At 43.8% G+C, this 19,249-nt stretch overlaps 1 protein-coding gene across 3 annotated transcripts in view; it reads right to left on the reverse strand.

Annotated features, from left to right (window-relative positions):
- MINDY2 (MINDY lysine 48 deubiquitinase 2) overlaps nucleotides 1-19,249 on the reverse strand; it is a 257,977-nt gene that overhangs the window by 81,318 nt on the left and 157,410 nt on the right. For all 3 annotated transcript variants that reach the window (XM_033920683.1, XM_033920684.1, XM_033920682.1), the window contains one exon: nucleotides 10,089-10,231. In XM_033920683.1, coding sequence (XP_033776574.1) covers nucleotides 10,089-10,231 — 143 coding nt within the window. The remainder of the gene's footprint in view (nucleotides 1-10,088; nucleotides 10,232-19,249) is intronic.

Below are 19,249 nucleotides of genomic sequence, written 5' to 3' on the forward strand. Positions count from 1 at the left end.
TTTGTAAATAATAGGCTAATGCTCGTTTGCAGTCCAAGGTATGAAGTGCTGCTTCTCTAGGGTGAGTATGAGGCTTCAGAAAAAAAACTGGAAGCACAATCAACTGATTCAAATGAAATTCCATAACCACTTTTGGACAAGAATTTTGGATGGGTGCGGAGAACCCATGGTGAAACACTGTAAAAGGTGGGTCCCCTACTAATGCTTGAAGCTCATTCACTCGATATGCAGAAGTGATAGAGATTAAAAATACCTCTTTCCAAGTGAGATATTTAAGATGAGCAGAAGACATTGGTTCAAATGGAGGCTTAATTAATCTGGAGAGAACCACATTAAGATCCCAAACCACTGGAGGCAGTTTAAGGGGAGGTTTGATGTTAAAAAGACCTTTCATAAATCTGGAAACAAGAGGATGAACCGCAAGTGATTTATTGTTGACTTGAACATGAAAAGCACTGACTGAAGTGGTTTTAAAACCTAAGTTGGATAAATGTAGAAAGTAGTCCAACACTGAAGGTATGGAGGAGGATGAAGCATCTTGATGCTGAAGATCACACCATGCTAAAAACCGTGTCCATTTCTGTTGGTAGCACTGCTATGTAGAAGGTTTTCCAGATGCTTCTAAAATGAGCTTGACTGAATCAGAGAGATCAGCTTCTACTGAAGTCAGGCTGAGAGATACCAAGCTGTCAGGTGCAATGACTGCAGATTGGGATGTAAAAGAAACCCTTGACTCTGAGTTAGAAGCGACGGAAAGATATGTAGGATTATTGGTTCTTTGACCTTGAGTTGAAGTAGAAGGGAGTACCACGGTTGTCTGGGCCATCAAGGGGCTATGAGGATCATTGTAACCAATTCTTGTTTGAGCTTGACCAGTGTTTTGAGAATGAGAGGGAAAACATAAAGGATCTGCCTCCAGATGATGAGGAGAGTATTGTCGGGAACAGAATTGAGGCAGTTTGTGATTGCTGGGGGATGAAAATCGGCCTATCTAAGGAGTCCCGCAAAGAGAAAATATCTGATGCAAGACTTTGGAGTGGCATACAGCAAATATAGAAGGTCTCAAAATTTTCAAATAAACATTTAGCTTATATCTCGGACCTCAGTAGTACCAGCTACATGCCATTATACTTTAAAGCATGCAGAATCATTGGCACCCCTGATCGTCATTGGTCTCTTATCAATTTAGTAATTTTTAAGATAATTTTGATTAAGATTTATATTGTAAAGCATGTTACTTATCTTTAGCTACGCGGGTGGGGGTACGCACTCCGACGTAGACTACGTTTCGCCCTTGCGGGCTGTATCAAGGAATCCCCCTGCAAAATATTAGAAATATTATTGTAGTATCACTCTACTATAATAAATCACACTTAGGTGGTTTTATACCAAACTATGTTAAAACTATGCTAAAACCACCTAAGTGTGATTTATTATAGTAGAGTGATACTACAATAATATTTCTAATATTTTGCAGGGGGATTCCTTGATACAGCCCGCAAGGGCGAAACGTAGTCTACGTCGGAGTGCGTACCCCCACCCGCGTAGCTAAAGATAAGTAACATGCTTTACAATATAAATCTTAATCAAAATTATCTTAAAAATTACTAAATTGATAAGAGACCAATGACGATCAGGGGTGCCAAGTAATCAACGCCTGGATGAGACGATGGTGCGAAGAAGAAGGCTTCGACTTCGTGCGCAACTGGACGGCGTTCTGGGGAAAAAGCAAGTACTACAGAAGGGACGGACTACATCTCAACAAAGAAGGAGCAAGAGTTTTGGCAGGCAACATGAAGAAGGCAATCGAGAAGGCTTTAAACTGAAAGATAGGGGAAAGCCGACAGTCGACCACCGGTCGATGGCACGGATAGCAGGATGCCCCGACGAAGAAGCCATGGAAAACTACTCCTACACAAGAGAAGACGACCTCACGGCAAATAAGGGAGAAAAAGCAGGAAGGGACAATTCAGATACAGGAGGGGACGACCACACAGCAAACAAGGGTGATAACACAGGAGCAGTAAAGGATACCGTAATTGAAACTACAGGGACGGCCAAGAGTAGAAGGTCCAAAAAGGTAACACGAAGGGAACTTAGATGTATGTATACGAATGCTAGAAGTCTAGGTAACAAAATGGGGGAACTAGAGACAATAGCAAGACATGACATATTGGATATCATTGGCATAACAGAAACATGGTGGAATGAAGAAAACAAATGGGACACAGTACTACAGGGATACAAGCTGTATAGAAGAGATCGAGTAGGGCAGAAAGGTGGAGGTATTGCTCTATATGTTAAGGAGGGAATAGAGTCTGTTGAAATGGTTACAAAAGAAATGAAAGAGAAGCTTGAGTCACTCTGGATCAAGATTCCTGGTCAATATGGCGCAGATACGAAAATTGGCCTTTACTATCGTCCCCCAGGACAGGCGGAGGAAACTGACTCAGAAATGATGGAGGAAATCAAACAAGAATGCAAGACAGGCAATATAATTATATTGAGAGACTTCAATTTCCCAGGGATAGACTGGAAACTAGCAACCTCCAACTGCGGCAAGGAGGCCAAGTTCCTGGAGGTGCTAGGGGATTGCTTCCTGGAACAAATGGTAAAAGAGCCGACAAGAGGCAACGCCACCTTGGACTTGGTCCTAAATGGCCTCACGGGACCGATAACAGAAGTGGAAGTCATGGTTCCACTGGGAACGAGTGATCACAATGTAATTAACTTTAAACTTGACATCGGGAAAGGGAAACATGCCAAAACCTTAACCACCACCTTGAACTTTAAAAAGGGTAAATACGATCGCATGAGAGCCATGGTAGAAAAACGACTCGAAAAGAAGGTGGACAAACTTGAAACGGTAGATCAGGCATGGTCCCTACTGAAAAATACTATCACAGAAGCACAAGATCTCTACATTCCGAGGATTTCCAAAGATCAGAGATCAAAGAGCAAAAGAGAACCGGCATGGCTTACCAAACAGGTGAAGGAAGCCATAAAAGAAAAGAAGGACTCTTTCAAAAAATGGAAATACATAAAGACAACCGAAGCCTGGAACAAACATAAAGATGATCAGAAGAAATGTCACAAGGCGGTGAGGGATGCAAAACAGGAATATGAGGAAAAAATAGCCCAGGAGGCCAAAAACTTCAAGCCCTTCTTTAGATACGTGAAAGGGAAAAAACCTGCAAAAGAGGCAGTCGGACCCTTGGACGACCAGGGAAGAAAAGGGTACATCAAGGAAGATAAACAAATCGCAGACAAACTAAATTCCTTCTTTGCGTCCGTCTTTACGAAGGAGGACACCTCAACAATACCTGAAGCGGAGAAAGTGTTTGCAGGAGAAATAGAAGACAGCCTCACCACAGTTGAAGTGGACTTAGACCAGATATACTATCAGATCGACAAACTTAAAAGTGACAAATCCCCTGGACCGGATGGAATTCACCCGAGAGTCTTAAAGGAATTGAAGGTTGAAATCGGAGAGTTATTGCAAAAACTTGCAAACCTGACAATCAGAACTGGACAGATACCGGACGACTGGAGGATAGCGAACGTCACCCCAATTTTCAAAAAAGGATCGAGAGGGGAACCGGGCAACTATAGACCTGTGAGTCTTACGTCTGTCCCCGGCAAGATGGTTGAAGCACTGATCAAGGATAGCATGGTCCGGCACTTGGACGCACACGACTTGATGAAACCCAGTCAACATGGATTCAGGAAAGGGAAATCATGTTTGACGAATTTACTCCAATTTTTTGAGACCGTGAACGAGCAAATTGATAGTGGGAAGCCGGTGGACATAATATACTTGGACTTCCAGAAAGCGTTCGACAAAGTTCCACACGAAAGACTTCTCAGGAAACTACAAAGCCATGGCATAGAGGGGGATATACAAAGATGGATAGGCAAATGGCTGGAAAACCGAAAGCAGAGAGTGGGCATAAATGGGAAGTTCTCCGACTGGGAGAAAGTGACTAGTGGTGTACCCCAGGGCTCGGTACTTGGGCCGATCCTTTTTAATATTTATATCAATGACCTAGAGGAAGGAACATCCAGTGAGATCATCAAGTTTGCAGACGATACAAAACTATGCCGGGCGATCAGATCGCAGGAGGATAGAGAGAAACTCCAGAGCGACTTGTCTCGGTTAGAAACATGGGCGGAGAAATGGCAGATGAAGTTCAATGTGGAGAAATGCAAGGTAATGCATTTAGGCAATAAGAATAAGGAATACGAGTATACAATGTCAGGTGCAACTCTGGGGAAGAATGAACAAGAAAAGGACCTGGGTGTACTGATAGATAGGAACCTGAAGCCGTCGGCACAATGCGCGGCAGCGGCAAAGAAGGCAAATAGAATGTTGGGAATGATAAAGAAAGGAATCTCGAGTAGATCGGAGAAAGTTATAATGCCGCTTTATAGGGCAATGGTCAGACCACACTTGGAATACTGCGTCCAACATTGGTCTCCCTACCTAAAGAAGGATATAAAACTGCTGGAGAGGGTGCAGAGACGAGCAACAAAACTGGTGAAGGGTATGGAGAAACTGGAATACGAGGACAGACTTATAACACTAGGATTGTTCTCCCTTGAGAAAAGGAGAATGCGTGGGGATATGATCGAGACCTTCAAAATACTGAAAGGAATCAACAAAATAGAGCAGAGAAGATTATTTACATTGTCCAATTTGACACGGACTAGAGGACATGAAATGAAGCTAAGGGGGGACAGGTTCAGGACTAATGTCAGGAAGTTCTGCTTCACTCAGAGAGTGGTTGACATCTGGAATGCCCTCCCGGATGAGATTATTGCGGAATCGACCGTCCTAGGCTTCAAGAGCAAACTAGATGCATATCTCCTTAAGAGAGGCATGTAAGGATATGGTGGACTATAAATTACGACAGGTGTACACCTGGCAGGGCCTCCGCGTGTGCGGATCGCCGGACTTGATGGACCGAAGGTCTGATCCGGAGATGGCATTTCTTATGTTCTTATGTTCAATGATTCTGCATGCTTTAAAGTATAATGGCATGTAGCTGGTACTACTGAGGTCCGAGATATAAGCTAAATGTTTATTTGAAAAAGTTTTGAGACCTTCTATATTTGCTGTATGCTGTATGTGATATTAGAAGGTTCTAAGAATATAGTCACAGCGAGTTTGTATAGACTTTGGAGTGGAGCATCCACTCGTGTGGCCAAAGATATCTGCTGAGTTTGTCAGCAAGTGTATTTTGTGCTCCTTGAACATGGACAGCTTTGAGATATGTTTTGAGCAATTGCCCAGGTCCAAATCTTCTCGGTTTCCTGGCAGAAAGTCTGAGAACCTATCCCTCCATTGCAACTTGATTGTCCATACGGACCAGGAGGATATGATTGCATATATTGTGTTGATAAGTCTTCAAAGCACTGCAAATCGTTCTGAGCTCCTAGAAGTTTATATAGAGCTTCTGTTCTTTCACAGACCAGTGACCTTGCATCCAGAGATCATCCAGGAGAGCTCCCCAAGTATACATGGATGAGTCTGAGGTCAGTACCTTCTGATGTGGAGGAGTTTCAAACAGTGCATGGATTCCAGCGCAAAAGCAAGGCATCCTGCAGCAAATGCGGGCAGGCTCTGGCTCAAGGAACCACATCGATTGATACCACCATGGTCCCTAGAACCTGGATATACTGCCAACTGTTGGAACTGGAGTGGCCAGAAGGTCCCTGATAATCTGCTGTAGCTTCTCCTGATGGGACACGGGCAAAGATACTTTGTTCTGACCCGTGTGAAACCGAACTCCTGGGTATTCCAAATCCTGGGTGGGCTCGAGGTGACTTTTTCTGAAGTCAATCACCCAACCCGGATGTTGCAGCAACTGTACCACCTGATAGACAGCCTGACACCCCTCGGACAGAGAGGGCACTCTGATCAATCAGTCGTTCAGATATGGATGAACCAGGACACCATGGAGCGCAGATGGGCCATCACTACTTTGCCAACGAAAAGGGCAGTGCCGAAAACTGGAATGTCACCCCAGAATATGGAATCACAGGAAATAGGAATGTGGAGATCTGCCTCCGTCAGAGCCAGGGAGGCTAGAAAGTTTCCCGGCACCACTGATGCGATCATCGAGCGCACCATCTCCATGCAGACCCAAGGGACTTTCAGGACTGCATGGACCTTGTTGAGGTCCAGAATTGGTCTCCAATCGTTGGATCCTTTCTTTGGTACAATGAAGTATATCGAATATCTTCCAGAGCCCGAGTCTTGCTCTGGCATGGGTTCTATGGCCGCAATATCCAAAAGTCTGCGGACTGTGGTCTGCACCCGAACCACCTACTTGGGGCAGCTGGCAGGGGAATCCAGAAAATTACATTACATTACTGATTTCTATTCCGCCTCAACCTTGCAGTTCTGGGCGGATTACAAAAGAGACATCTGGACATTTCCAGGATGATTACAAAGAGACTTCTGGACATTTCCAGAAGAGTTACAAGAAGAAGAACATTTCCAGAAGAGTTACAAGAAGAAGAACATTTCCAGAAGAGTTACAAGAAGAATGGTGTAGTATAGTTTAGGGAATGGGATACGGCAAGGAAGATTGGGCTATTCCAGTGGATATACAATTCGGAATGCTGTACAGATAGGAGATAGTGCAGTTTCAGTATAAATACAGTTAGGGAAGCAGTTGACAAACTTGTGCTTTGAGGTGAAGGAGGGAGGATGGGGGAGACACACTGAGGGGAATCCAGGTTGGAGTTATACTCAGAGGACAGAGAAACTCCAACTTGTAACCATCTCTGAAAACCTCCAGAACCCAGCGGTCGGAGCTGATGGCCTCCCATTCCGCCAGAAAGGCCAATAACCGCCCCCCACCCCCGATGCGCAGAGGGGGGAGACAGTGGCCTGGCATCAAAACTGTTTCTTGGTGGCAGCCGCCAGTCAACTTTCTGCAGACTGCTGATGGCGAGGCCCGCCACAGTGCAGTCTGGCAGATGAGGAGGAGCGATGACCTTTGGAAGGGCCTGAGTATGGGCAAGAACATTAAAAGGGACGAAAATTAGAATGTCCAGAAGAGCGGACTTGCTCCCAGGCAATGCCTTAGGTTTACAATCCTGAACACTGGCCATAAGGCCACCCAGACCCTGACCAAACAGGAGCTGACCCTTGAAGGGCAACCAGCTCAATGTAGCCTTAGAAGATGAATCACCAGACCATTGCAGGATCTAGAGCATCCTGACAGCCAAAACAGAATAGGCGCCAAGCTTGGTGAAAACGTTCAAGATGCCATACAGGGCATCAGCCATGCAATCCATTCTGGAGATGAGAAAATCCAAATCCCGAAGCACCACAGTGTCAGGATCATGGCGCAGCTTGGAGAGGCATGCCTGAACCATGAAAGAGGAAGCTGTCACCACTTTGACCCCAGCTGCGGCAAAATCAAACAGACACTTAAGGATAAAATCCACGTGTCAGTCCTGGACATCCTTCAGGACCCCCCACCCCCATCGCTAAGGAGAGATGTACACTTGGTGATATGCGCTACCGAAGAATCCACCTTTGGAGAATTAAAGCACTTGTTAAAGCCATCCACCATGGGATAAAGCCACACTATGGCTCAAGCACATTTCAAGGGACCCTCAGAAGTCTCCCAAATATTCGTAAGAATCCATAAAACATCAGGATGATCAGGAAAAGAGGCAGATTGTGGCCTCTGGTCACTCATAAGGGAAAATTCAGCAGAGACCGGCTGGTTCATCTGTAGCTTCAATTCCTGCAGGGAATCGGAGATTAAATCCACAAGGTGTACAGATTTGAAAAACCTGTGCACAGTGGGATCTTTCCCCAAATCACAGGCTCCGCACCGGTCCAGATCCTGGAGATCCGCCAGATTCACCATGCCAATGGACACCGAAGCTGCCCTGTGAAAGCAGAGGAATGGAAAGAGCGTCTGGCACAACTGCGGGGGCACAGTCAACTTACTCCCTGGTACACTCACAGGAAGACAAGAAGAAAGACCCTGATCCCTTGGAGCAGGGGTCCCTGTGACCGGCACAAAACCTGGTGGAAGGGAAACAGGCAGGAACTTTTTAACTAAGTATGCCTGATAAAGCATGGGCACACATTCCAGGGGAAAACCATCCTCTGCGGAAGGAGCCGACTTATGCACCTCAGATTTGGAATTTTTGAAAGATTTATGAGGTTTTTCACTGGAGCAGTGCTTACGGTTCACCAAAACACCACCAGTGCACTCTCCAGATGCCCAATTTCATGGGAGTCAGAGTATAAGGCACTTGAAAATCCTCCCCAGAGGTCAAAGGCACTGCATTCGGTGCACATCTCGTCCCCCTTGCATCCACCACAAATGAGGCATGAATCCATCCCATCCTGCCCTGGGAAGGTCATCTATGTGGTTTTCTTTTAAAAATGAAGCTGGCAAGTATGAAAAATAACTTTAAAATCAAATCTGGAAAATTCCAAAATGGCCACTGAGACCCTGTTTTCACTAATAATAGTCTAGGAAAACCACAGAGAACCCTCAAAAAAAGGGATTTTAGGGGTTGGGGGTATAGGACATGCAGAGAAACCACCTAAAACCTCCTTTTTAAAGACCCCCCCAAAATCTCTGATTCAAGTTGATAGCTTGCTCTCACATAACCATTTGCTCACAGGAGAAACTTAAATATTTTACTCACTGAACATAAGAACATAAGAAGTTGCCTCCGCTGAGGCAGACCAGAGGTCCATCTCGCCCAGCGGTCCGCTCTCACGGCGGCCCATCAGGCCCACTGCCTGAATGCCCACTGCCTGAATGCCCACTGTGCTGAATGAGAGAAACAGCATGCAGCTGAACACAGCTTGCAGGGAGATCCTTTTCTTCAGTGAGCTGGAAATCTGGATTTCAACTCTTCTGACTGATCACCACATCCGGAAACCTCCGCCATCCTTGGCCATGCTATGCAAATGCCTGGCGGAGGGACACAGTCTGGCTTCAATCACGGTCACACCTCCATGGAACCATCTCAGCCTGCACTATACCCACTAGCGGACAAACCTAGGGTGAGCTAGCTCCCAAGGCAAAGGTCCCGAAGCCCAAATCTGATGTGCAGGCTGTCCACAGGGCTTACTTCTGAGCCCCAGAAATAGACGTTCTCCAACAGTCTGCGATCTCCCACAGTCAAGGATGTCCCCGCAGGGAACCTCCACAGCACGAGGGCAAAAACCACAAACAAAAAATATTGAAAGATCACAAAATAAAACACAAGCATAAAAGATGAGCTCCTACAGCCTAGCTTGTAGGAAGAAAGGGCTGGTGAGCATGCTCAGGAAGGAGGGTATGTAAGGGAGGGGGGGGAAAGCCTTTGAAGTTTTGAGGCTTCCTAGAGATCTTGGCGGGTGGAGGGAAATAACCCCCTGGTCCCGGAATAAAGTGGGATTGAACAAGAATAGTGGAGGGGATATTTGTGATAGGGGAGGGGAGACAGGGGTTTTATTGATCCTTGATCTGTATTTGTGATTTATAAATTACAGTTATACAGAATATTGTTTAATTTTTTACTTTAATAAAATGATTTTAATATAAAATCATAACTATTTGAGGATTGGATGGATGGGATCAAACAGAGTTTGTGGAGATTGGATGGGAGAATGGGACAGGGAGGGGACAGAGGTCATGGGGACAAACTTGTCTCCGTGTCATTCTCTAGTCAGCATAATAATTATGAAACATTCAGATAACAAATATGATGCTAATGCTTTTCCATAATACAGCTTATCCTATAGTCGAGGGACCAAGTGCAGTTATTAGATGTGGACGAAATGGGTGGTAGAGAGTTCCTTGGGATAAATCATTCTTTTTGAATATATAACTTCAATTTTGAAAAAAGTAACAGTGATATTATATCTGATAACAATGCAATATATTCTAAACAAGAAACCCAACTCAATGCAAAGTTATATTGGGCTTTCTGGTCTAACTTTCAACATGAAATTCTTAACATTTTCCTTGCCTTTAAAACTGCATTCTTGTTTTAGCCAAACTTTATACTGATTCAATCTGTCAAAAAGGTACTATTAAAATGATTCTCTATCATACCTTATATTTTGTCATGGTACTAAAATGATTGTTTCTGAAGAACACACAGAGCTCTCCTTCCTGAACTGCTGCAGTCAGTTCACATAACCCATGGTATGTTAGCTGTGTGGCAGTATTGTTCAGAAACTGCTCTGCAACAAAGCCTATAAAAGAATGCAGAATATTTGAGATAAACTCTCTACATACATCAAGACATGAGATTATATAGGCAGTACTCAAAAAGGATTGTCATTTAAGTGCAGATGAAATTTTTGGACCAAAGTATTTTACACTAATCAGTGGGATCATGAGCAACCTCAATCATCAAAATAGTGCAGAAATGGAAGCAATCTATCAAAGTTCAAAAAGGCATCAGCTTAGCAAGCTGGCAGCTAATCTGCACCAACAGTTAATAATCTATTATAGATAACACTAGTGTTAAAGCCCGTTACATTGACGGGTGTTAGAAAGCAGCCCCCTTTCCCTCTCCCCCTCCAGTTCCTCCCTGACTGTCTCTCTGTGGCCCCCTTCTGTCTCCCCTCCCCCAAGCAAAGCTGTCTGCCTCCCAACACTCCCGTCCCCCCAAAGCAGCCTTCTTTCCCTCTGCGCCTCCAGTTCCTCCCTGATTGTCTCTCCGTGGCCCCCCCTTCTGTCTTCCCCCCAAGCAAAGCTGTCTGCCTCCCAACACTCCCGTCCCCCCAAAGCAGCCTTCTTTCCCTCTGCGCCTCCAGTTCCTCCCTGATTGTCTCTCCGTGGCCCCCCTTCTGTCTTCCCCCCAAGCAAAGCTGTCTGCCTCCCAGCACACCTCTGCCGTGTCGGGCAGAGCAAATCAGGGCAGTAGCAGGCCGTGAAGCAGCATGTTTAGAGTGCTGCGGCCTCTGCTGGAGTCAGGACGTTTGTCGGGACCGTGGGGCGGGAAGAGAAGAGGAGCAGCGGCAAGGGACCTGAAGGTAGGGTCGGATGGGAGGCTGAACGGGGGTTCGGGTGTGCCGGGGAGAGGAGCAAAGACGCCGCCGCCGACCTTTAGTTCTGACCGAAGTTAGTTTTAAGTTGTAAGCCGCGGCAGCGGCTTCTCTCACGATCCCTGCCTGCGTCGGAAGCCTTCTCCAACGCAGGTGCGGCTCGTGAGAGGAGCCGCCGCCACAGCTTAGAACTTAAAACTAACTTTGGTCAGAACATTACTTTGGGTTCGGCGATCGGATCCTGTTTGGTCTGCCACTGCCTGGAGGGGCTGAAGAGCAGGGAGTCCCGCATACAGATTCTCTGCCGGCAGAGAGAGAGAGATTCGCGCGCATGCGCACTATTACCTTAGTGCCCTACAGCTCACGGAAAACGAGCACACGCAGGTGAGAGTGCGCATGCGCGGCTTAGGGTTTTATTATATTAGATATGTAAAATGATTATACAAAGGGACATGAGGCAAATAATCTGCGATGTAAACAGGGTAGGACAAAGAGCAGACCAAATCAACATAGTACAATACAAAAACTTTAACTGAAATGAATCATATGCCTGATGTGGCCATATTTCGCCAAAGGCTATGTCAAAGTTTCAAGTTTATTAAGAATTTGATATTCCACCTTTTCATGGATTTCAAGGTGGTTGTACAATTTAAAAAACAGGGTAAAATAGATAGTATATCAAAACAATAAACTAAACATCTAGACAATTTTTTTAACGACTTACCAAACAGGTACAAAAGGGAAAAAGGAGAATTACAATGTAATTTTAGGAAAGAGAAGAGATTAGGGGAAAAAAAACAAAGGGGCAGGGTAACAATCTGTAGGTTCAAAAGAAAAGGACCAAGAAAAGTTTTAAAATCCTTATAAGGACAGTCAAACTTGAAAAGCGTCCTTAAAAAGGAACGTCTTAAGAGAAGACTTTAATTTCTTGAGTGTTGTTGTCTCTCTTAACAAGTTCAGAGCTGAATTCCAAAGGGTGGGAGCAACCACAGAGAAAATAGTATTTCTCCTAGTGTTGATATGGCTCAGTGATAGAATGACTAGTAGATTTTGGTCAGAGGATCGAAGGGTGCGTGACAAAGTATATGGAATCAAAAGTCTGTTGATAAATTCAGGTTGGGCCGATTTTCTAGTTTTAAAAGTCAACAGTAGTGTTTTATATGTAACTCAATGGTTGACAGGTAGCCAATGAACTTTGATTAGAAGAGTGGTCAAATTTCTTGGCCTTATAAGTGATTTTTATGGCAGTATTCTGAACTATCTGTAGGCGTCTTAGTTCTTTCTTGGTGATTCCATGGTATAAAGCGTTACCGTAGTCCAAACAGGAAATGACCAGAGAATGAATAAGAGTGTTTAAAGCAGAGTGATCGAGGAGTTTAGCTAAGCAGCAAATCATTCTTAGACAGTAGAAACATTTTCGGACAATTGTGCTTATGGATTCATGAAAGGTGAGATTGTCATTAAAAGTGATTCCTAAGAGCTTAACAGTATGGACTGTCTGTATCGAGATAGATTTGAGTTTAATGGAAGAGATTAACGAACGGCCTTTCTTAATTGGGAAACAAATCATATTCTATACAATTAAAATATACTGTATATAATATACAAATTCTGCCCACTTCTTTATACAACCCTGTCGTACTTTTTCTGATCATGAATGTTGAAATCATTTTTATTAAGCATTTTACATTAAACTTCCAGCATAGAATAAGAACACATCACAAAACAATCCTCTACCTCTGTGATAACAGCAACCAACCCTTCCCCCCCACCCTACCATCCTACTCACTCTTCCTTCCCCCTCACCATCATCCCACACATCCTCCTAGGGAACAGCAGCTGTAATGGGTAAATAGGATCCTGAAACTATAGAATGTAACAGTACTCAAATGTTCAATACCATATTTTTCCTCTGATATACGTAGTTAACATTACACAAAATGGAGTCCAACAATGTTCAAAGAGGCACCCCTCTCATGTGTCCATAGCTCGCCTCTCAAGTAGCACCTGTTGTATCATCAGGGATCTCCAATGCTGAAGCATAGGTGGCTGTGTAGATAGCCAGCAATGCAATATACTTTTCCTGCCCATGGCCAGATGAAAGCTTTACAACCAGGCCAACATGGACAGAGGAAAGCTTTATAACCAGATCAGATTGGGTGCAAACAGGCATTCAATATAAAAAGAAAGGGAGGGCGTGGCTATGGTGCGGACCAAGATGGCTCTGAGCTACCCTGGCGTTTAAAGCAATTTTTTAGAGGATAAAGCAGCCCCTTTCTACCTTAAAATGGAGTTTTTAGCTTGCTAACATTCTGGCTCTTACTTTTTGATGAGCACTTGCGCCTCGAGTTTTGATTTTTCAAGCTTTGCCTATATACCGCAGGAGAAGCCTGCCAAACGCATTGCCATGTCAAAGCCGGATATGGTGTAGTTGGTGGGAACGTCGGCTGAAGTTCCGATTTTGGATGATTCTTTGAGCACTCTGGACCCGGAGGAGCTGACACAGGAGGATCCTATGCACAAAATTTATCAGTGGATGAAGGAGATTTGCGCAGATCTTAAAGCGGTCTGTGTGGATGTGACCTCACTAGGGTCAGAATTGAAGGCAGAGATTCTGGAATTGGGTAACAGAGTGGAGGAAACTTAACAGTGCCTTGATGAGCAAGCTATATCCCTGACTGAGATAGATAAGCATTTGGTTACCCTGCAAGACTGCTTTGAAAGATAAACTCGAGGACTTGGAAAATCTAAGTCACCACCACAATCTGCGCTTCCGAGGGGTCTCCCTAAAGTTCCAACATATAATAACTGTGTTATTGTGGTGCAGCAGCTTGTTAGCTCTTTATTGAAAGTGAAAGCAGATTCTGTTCTTTTGAACAGGGCTCATCGCGCTTTGGACCCGGCTTGTGCAAATCGCCCAAAATATATTATAGCCTGTTTTACTAGCTATACTAGCTTAAAGAACAAGTGCTGCAAGCCATGAGGAAAATAAATAGTTTTCCCTGGGACTCTTATGCTATTGTGGTCTATCAGGATTTATCTAGTGCAATGTTGCATCTGCGGGCTGACTTGAAGCCTTTTAATAGGCACCTGCATGAACTTAATATTAAATACAAATGGTGACACCCCTTTGCCTTGATTTTTTACAAGGAAGGAAAGTTACATCAAATCTGTACTTTGCAAGAGGCACAAGAGGTGTTTACGCAGAAGCCTATGCTCAATGCATCGCAGACGAATTCTGGCCCTTCTGTATTGAATCTGCACCCTCAACCTAAATGGCAGCGTCTCACTAAGGGCACGGGATGCTTGCAGCGTCAAAATGTATTTTCTGGAAAGCCTGATGCGGTGCTTGCTACTTGAGTTTTTGGCTTTTGCAGTACATTTGGGTTTTTCTGCTTTCTTTATGGGCTTGAGCTATATTTCAGTCAGATTGTTGGACCTTATAGCAGGGATGTCCAACCTGCGGCCCAGTGAAATATTTTGTGCGGCCCTGGTCGAGGGCGATGCAGTGTTTTACTCTGCTGCCCCTGGGTGTTTACCGTCTTGCCGGCTCCCTCCTCTGTCTTGCTGCAGCATTTGTGCAGCCCCAGAAACATTTTTTTTCAGCCAATGCGGCCCAGGGAAGCCAAAAGGTTGGACACCCCTGTTTAAGGCATTGTCGTCAGTATTTACAAGTGAGGACACATCCAGTGTGCCAGAACCTGAAAAAATCTTTAAAGGAGATCAAGCAGAAAAATTAACATCCATGGAGGTAAGCCTCAAAAACGTGCTCAAGCAGATCGACAGATTAAAAACTGACAAATCTCCGGGTCTGGACGGAATCCACCCTAGGGTATTGAAAGAGCTAAAAGAGGAAATAGTGTAATTACTTCAGCAGGTTTGTAATCTATCCCTGAAAACAGGAGTGATCCCGGAGGATTGGAAGATAGCAAATGTTACATCCATCTTTAAAAAAGGATCGAGAGGTGACCCGGGGAACTACAGACTGGTAAGTCTGACTTCGGTTCCGGGAAAGATGGCGGAAGCGCTGATAAGACTGCATCGATGAGCATCTAGAAAGAAATAAACTGATGAAAACAAGCCAACATGGCTTCTGCAAGGGAGGATCATGTCTAACGAACTTATTGCACTTCTTCGAAGGAATAAACAAGAAAATGGACAAAGGGGCCCCCCATAGACATCGTATACTTGGATTTTCAAAAAGCCTTTGACAAGGTACCCCATGAACGCCTACTTAGAAAACTAAAGAAACATGGAGTGGAAGGGGATGTACATAGATGGATCAAAATTGGTTGGCGGGTAGGATGCAAAGGGTAGGAGTAATGGGCCACTACTCGGACTGGAGAAGGGTCACGAGTGGTATTCTGCAGGGGTCAGTACTTGGACCGCTGCTGTTCAATGCATTCATAAATGACCTAGAAACAGGGTTGAAGTTCAAAATTATAAAATTCGCTGACAACACAAAACTTTTTAGTGGGGTTAGGAATAAAGAGGACTGTGAAGATTTACAAAGGGACCTGAACAAACTGGGAGAGTGGGCAAATAAATGGCAGATGAAGTTTAATGTAGAGAAATGTAAAGTCTTGCATGTAGGAAACAGAAACCCGATGTACAGCTATACAATGGGAGGGCTAGTAATGGGTGAAAGTAGCCTAGAGAAGGACTTAGGGGTACTGGTGGACAAAACAATGAAGCCGTCGGCACAGTGTGCAGCAGCCTCTAAGAAGGCAAACAGAATGCTAGGTATTATCAAGAAAGGTATTACAACTAGAACGAAGGACGTTATCCTGCCATTGTATCGGGCGATGGTGAGCCCGCATCTGGAGTACTGCATCCAATATTGGTCACCGTACCTTAAAAAGGATATGGCGATACTTGAGAGGGTTCAGAGGAGAGCGACGTGACTGATAAAGGGTATGGAAAACCTTTCATAAGCGGAAAGATTAGAGAAACTGGGCCTCTTTTCCCTGGAGAAGCGGAGGCTTAGAGGGGACATGATAGAGACTTACATGATCATGAAGGGCTTGGAGAAATTTTTCAAACTTTCGAAAACTACAAGAATGAGGGGGCATTCAGAAAAATTAAGAGGGGACAGATTCAGAACCAATGCTAGGAAGTTTTTCTTCACCCAAAGGGTGGTGGACACCTGGAATGCACTTCCAGAGGGTGTGATACGACAGAGTACGCTACTGGGTTTCAAGAAGGGATTGGATGATTTCCTGAAGGAAAAGGGGATTGAAGGGTATTAGGATCAGTCAATAGAAATTTGTTGGGGAAAAGGACTGGGTTGAAGGGGGGTTGGGATGGGTTGGGGTTCTCTCTTGGAGGTCTTTTATAATTTATCTTTGATATAATTTGTATTCGGGCTGGGCTCTGTGCTGTGGGTTGGGGGGTTGTTGGAACTGTGGGTATGTTTCTCTTTTTTTTCCTTTGTATCTATCTATGATAGTCCTTAAGTGTTTTGTTTTTTTATGTGAAGGTTTGAATTCCCCTCAGTGTCATCTTTTGTTTAGGGATATATTGCACTCCTGGGCTCATGTAGCCTTTGTACAGGAGACACATTTGTTGACAAAACATAAGCATTATTGTAAACACCATGCATTTCCACATTTATATTATGCTTCTAGTCATCATACCAACAAGACGAGATAGCTTTGAATAGGGATCTTCCCTGGCAAGTACTTAATAAGATTATCCGAGATAAAGAAGATAGATATTTGTTACTTAAAGTGGCTTTGGGTACCCAAATTTTTACTTTGGTAAATGTTTATTTTCCTAATGAGGGGCATGTTGCTTTTCTTCATTCGCTTACACAGCTTCTTCTTCCTATAGTGGAGGGTTATTTGCTTCTGGGTGGAGATTTTAATTTAGCTTTACATCCCTCCTGTGACAGTTCTGCTCCCTGGGTGTGCTATGGTGCTTCTGCTAGAGCGGCTTTGGAAAAAATTTTGACATTGTGGAATCTTTATGATTTATGGCGGGATTACACTTTTTATTCTGCAGTCCATAAGACCTTTTCTCATATTGATTATTGGTTTGGTGATGCTTGCATTCTTAGTTTATTGGCTGATGTAGACATTTTGACTCGATCTTGGTCAGATCATGCTCCTTTGATTTTGGAATTTGCTCTTCCCTAACTCAATCATAAGGCCTTTAGTTGGCATCTTAATAATGCTTTGTTGTTGGATTTAAAAAATTTGGAGCAGATAGAATTGGAACTCAAGGATTACCTTGCTTTTAATGATACGACAGACGTTGAGCCTTCTATTCTGTGGGAGGGTCATAAAGCTGTTCTGCAAGAGTGTTTAATAGCCCTACAATCTCACTTGCAAAAATTTACACAGGAACAGGAAAAGTCCTTGCTTTCCCAAATTCATTTATTAGAGGCCTGATTTAAATGAGGCGAGCATTTATCCCCCCTTTATCAGCAGCTTCATGATTTGCATTTTGACTTGCATAAGTTGCATCTGGAGCTTCTAATTTGGAGCGGGCGCATCAACTACATTTTGAATTTGGGAACAAGGCTAGTAGACTATTAGTGCATAAACTGAAGCAGCAAGCAGTACGTAATGTCATCCCTCCGGTATATGGTCTGGATGGATCTCTTTGTGTTTCTAAGGACTCTATTACTACTGTCTTTACTCAGTTTTATACTCAGTTATATATTCCAGACCACTCTCCTTCCTTAGCGGCCACTGAAAATATTTTGGACTCTGTCTCTTTGCCTTCTTTACCATCTTCAGCACTGGAAGATCTCTCTCTTCCAATTGAGTTAGATGAAATATTGGATGCTAAAAAAGGCTTTGCCAATCTCTTTGTTAGGGACTGATTACAAGCTTTTTACAAAAATTTTAGCTACCTGATTACAGCAATATCTATCTGATTTGATCCATGAGGATCAAGAAGGTTTTATTAGAGGAAGAAACTTTTGATAACATTTGTAGAGTTCTTCACTCTATTCAGATTGCACGAGACATGGATACGCCAATGCTTTTATTGTCTCTCGACGCTGAAAAGAAGTTTGATCGTGTCTATTGGCCTTTTTTATTTTCTGTTTTGCAAAAAAATGGGTTTCAGGGGAAAATTTTTGGTATGGTTGAGTTTACTTTATATGGAACCCTTGGCATTTTTGAAGGTACATCATTCTCATTCTGCTATTTTTCCTCTCCAAAGAGGGACTAGGCAGGGATGTCCCATTTCCCCGATTTTTTTTGCGATGGTGATGGAACCCCTTGCTCAAGCTATTCGGGCTAGTGATGAGAATTGGGGTCTTTCATGGGGCTGATTTCACTTGAAAGTGGCTCTTTTTGCAGATGATGTGTTATTGACTCTTACGAGACTGGAGGAGTCTTTACCCCCTCTTATGCAGCTTTTACATAGCTATGGTCAATTTTCTGGTTCTCAATGTTATGCTTTCGCAGGATGTGGTGGCAGGTATTAAATCTAGTTATTTTTTCATTGGGCGAAGAAGAGTCTAAAATACTTAGGAATCAATATTACCTGGATACTCTTTATACAGCAAATCTACTTGCAAAATTCAGGAGTTATTTCAGCTTTTAGATCATTGGGAAGGGATGATGGTCTCTTGGAGTGGTTCAGGCTATAAAGATGATTCTTTTGCCAAAATTGTTGTTTTTGTTTATGGTTATTCCGCTTCCATAACCTAGGTTGTTTTTTCTGGCATCTTAAACGTCGGGTCTATCAATATATATGGAATAAACGACCTCCCCGAGTATGTGCTGTGGCGATGCAGTAACCTCGGTGGAAGGGTGGGATGGGGTTACATAGTAACATAGTAGATGACAGCAGATAAAGACCCGAATGGTCCATCCAGTCTGCCCAACCTGATTCAATTTAAATTTTTTAAATTTTTTCTTCTTAGCTATTTCTGGGCAAGAATCCAAAGCTCTACCCGGTACTATGCTTGGGTTCCAACTGTCGAAATCTCCATTAAAACCTACTCCATCCCATCTAAACCCTCCCAACCATTGAAGCCCTCTCCAGCCCATCCTCCCCCAAATGACCAAATACAGACACAGACCGTGCAAGTCTGCCCAATACTAGCCTTAGTTCAATATTTAATATTATTTTCTGATTCTAGATCCTCTGTGTTCATCCCACGCTTCTTTGAACTCAGTCACCGTTTTCCTCTCCACCACCTCTCTCGGGAGCGCATTCCAGGCATCCACCACCCTCTCCGTAAAGTAGAATTTTCTAACA

Source organism: Geotrypetes seraphini, chromosome 14 (assembly GCF_902459505.1).
Source record: "Geotrypetes seraphini chromosome 14, aGeoSer1.1, whole genome shotgun sequence".
Lineage (NCBI taxonomy): Eukaryota > Metazoa > Chordata > Amphibia > Gymnophiona > Dermophiidae > Geotrypetes > Geotrypetes seraphini.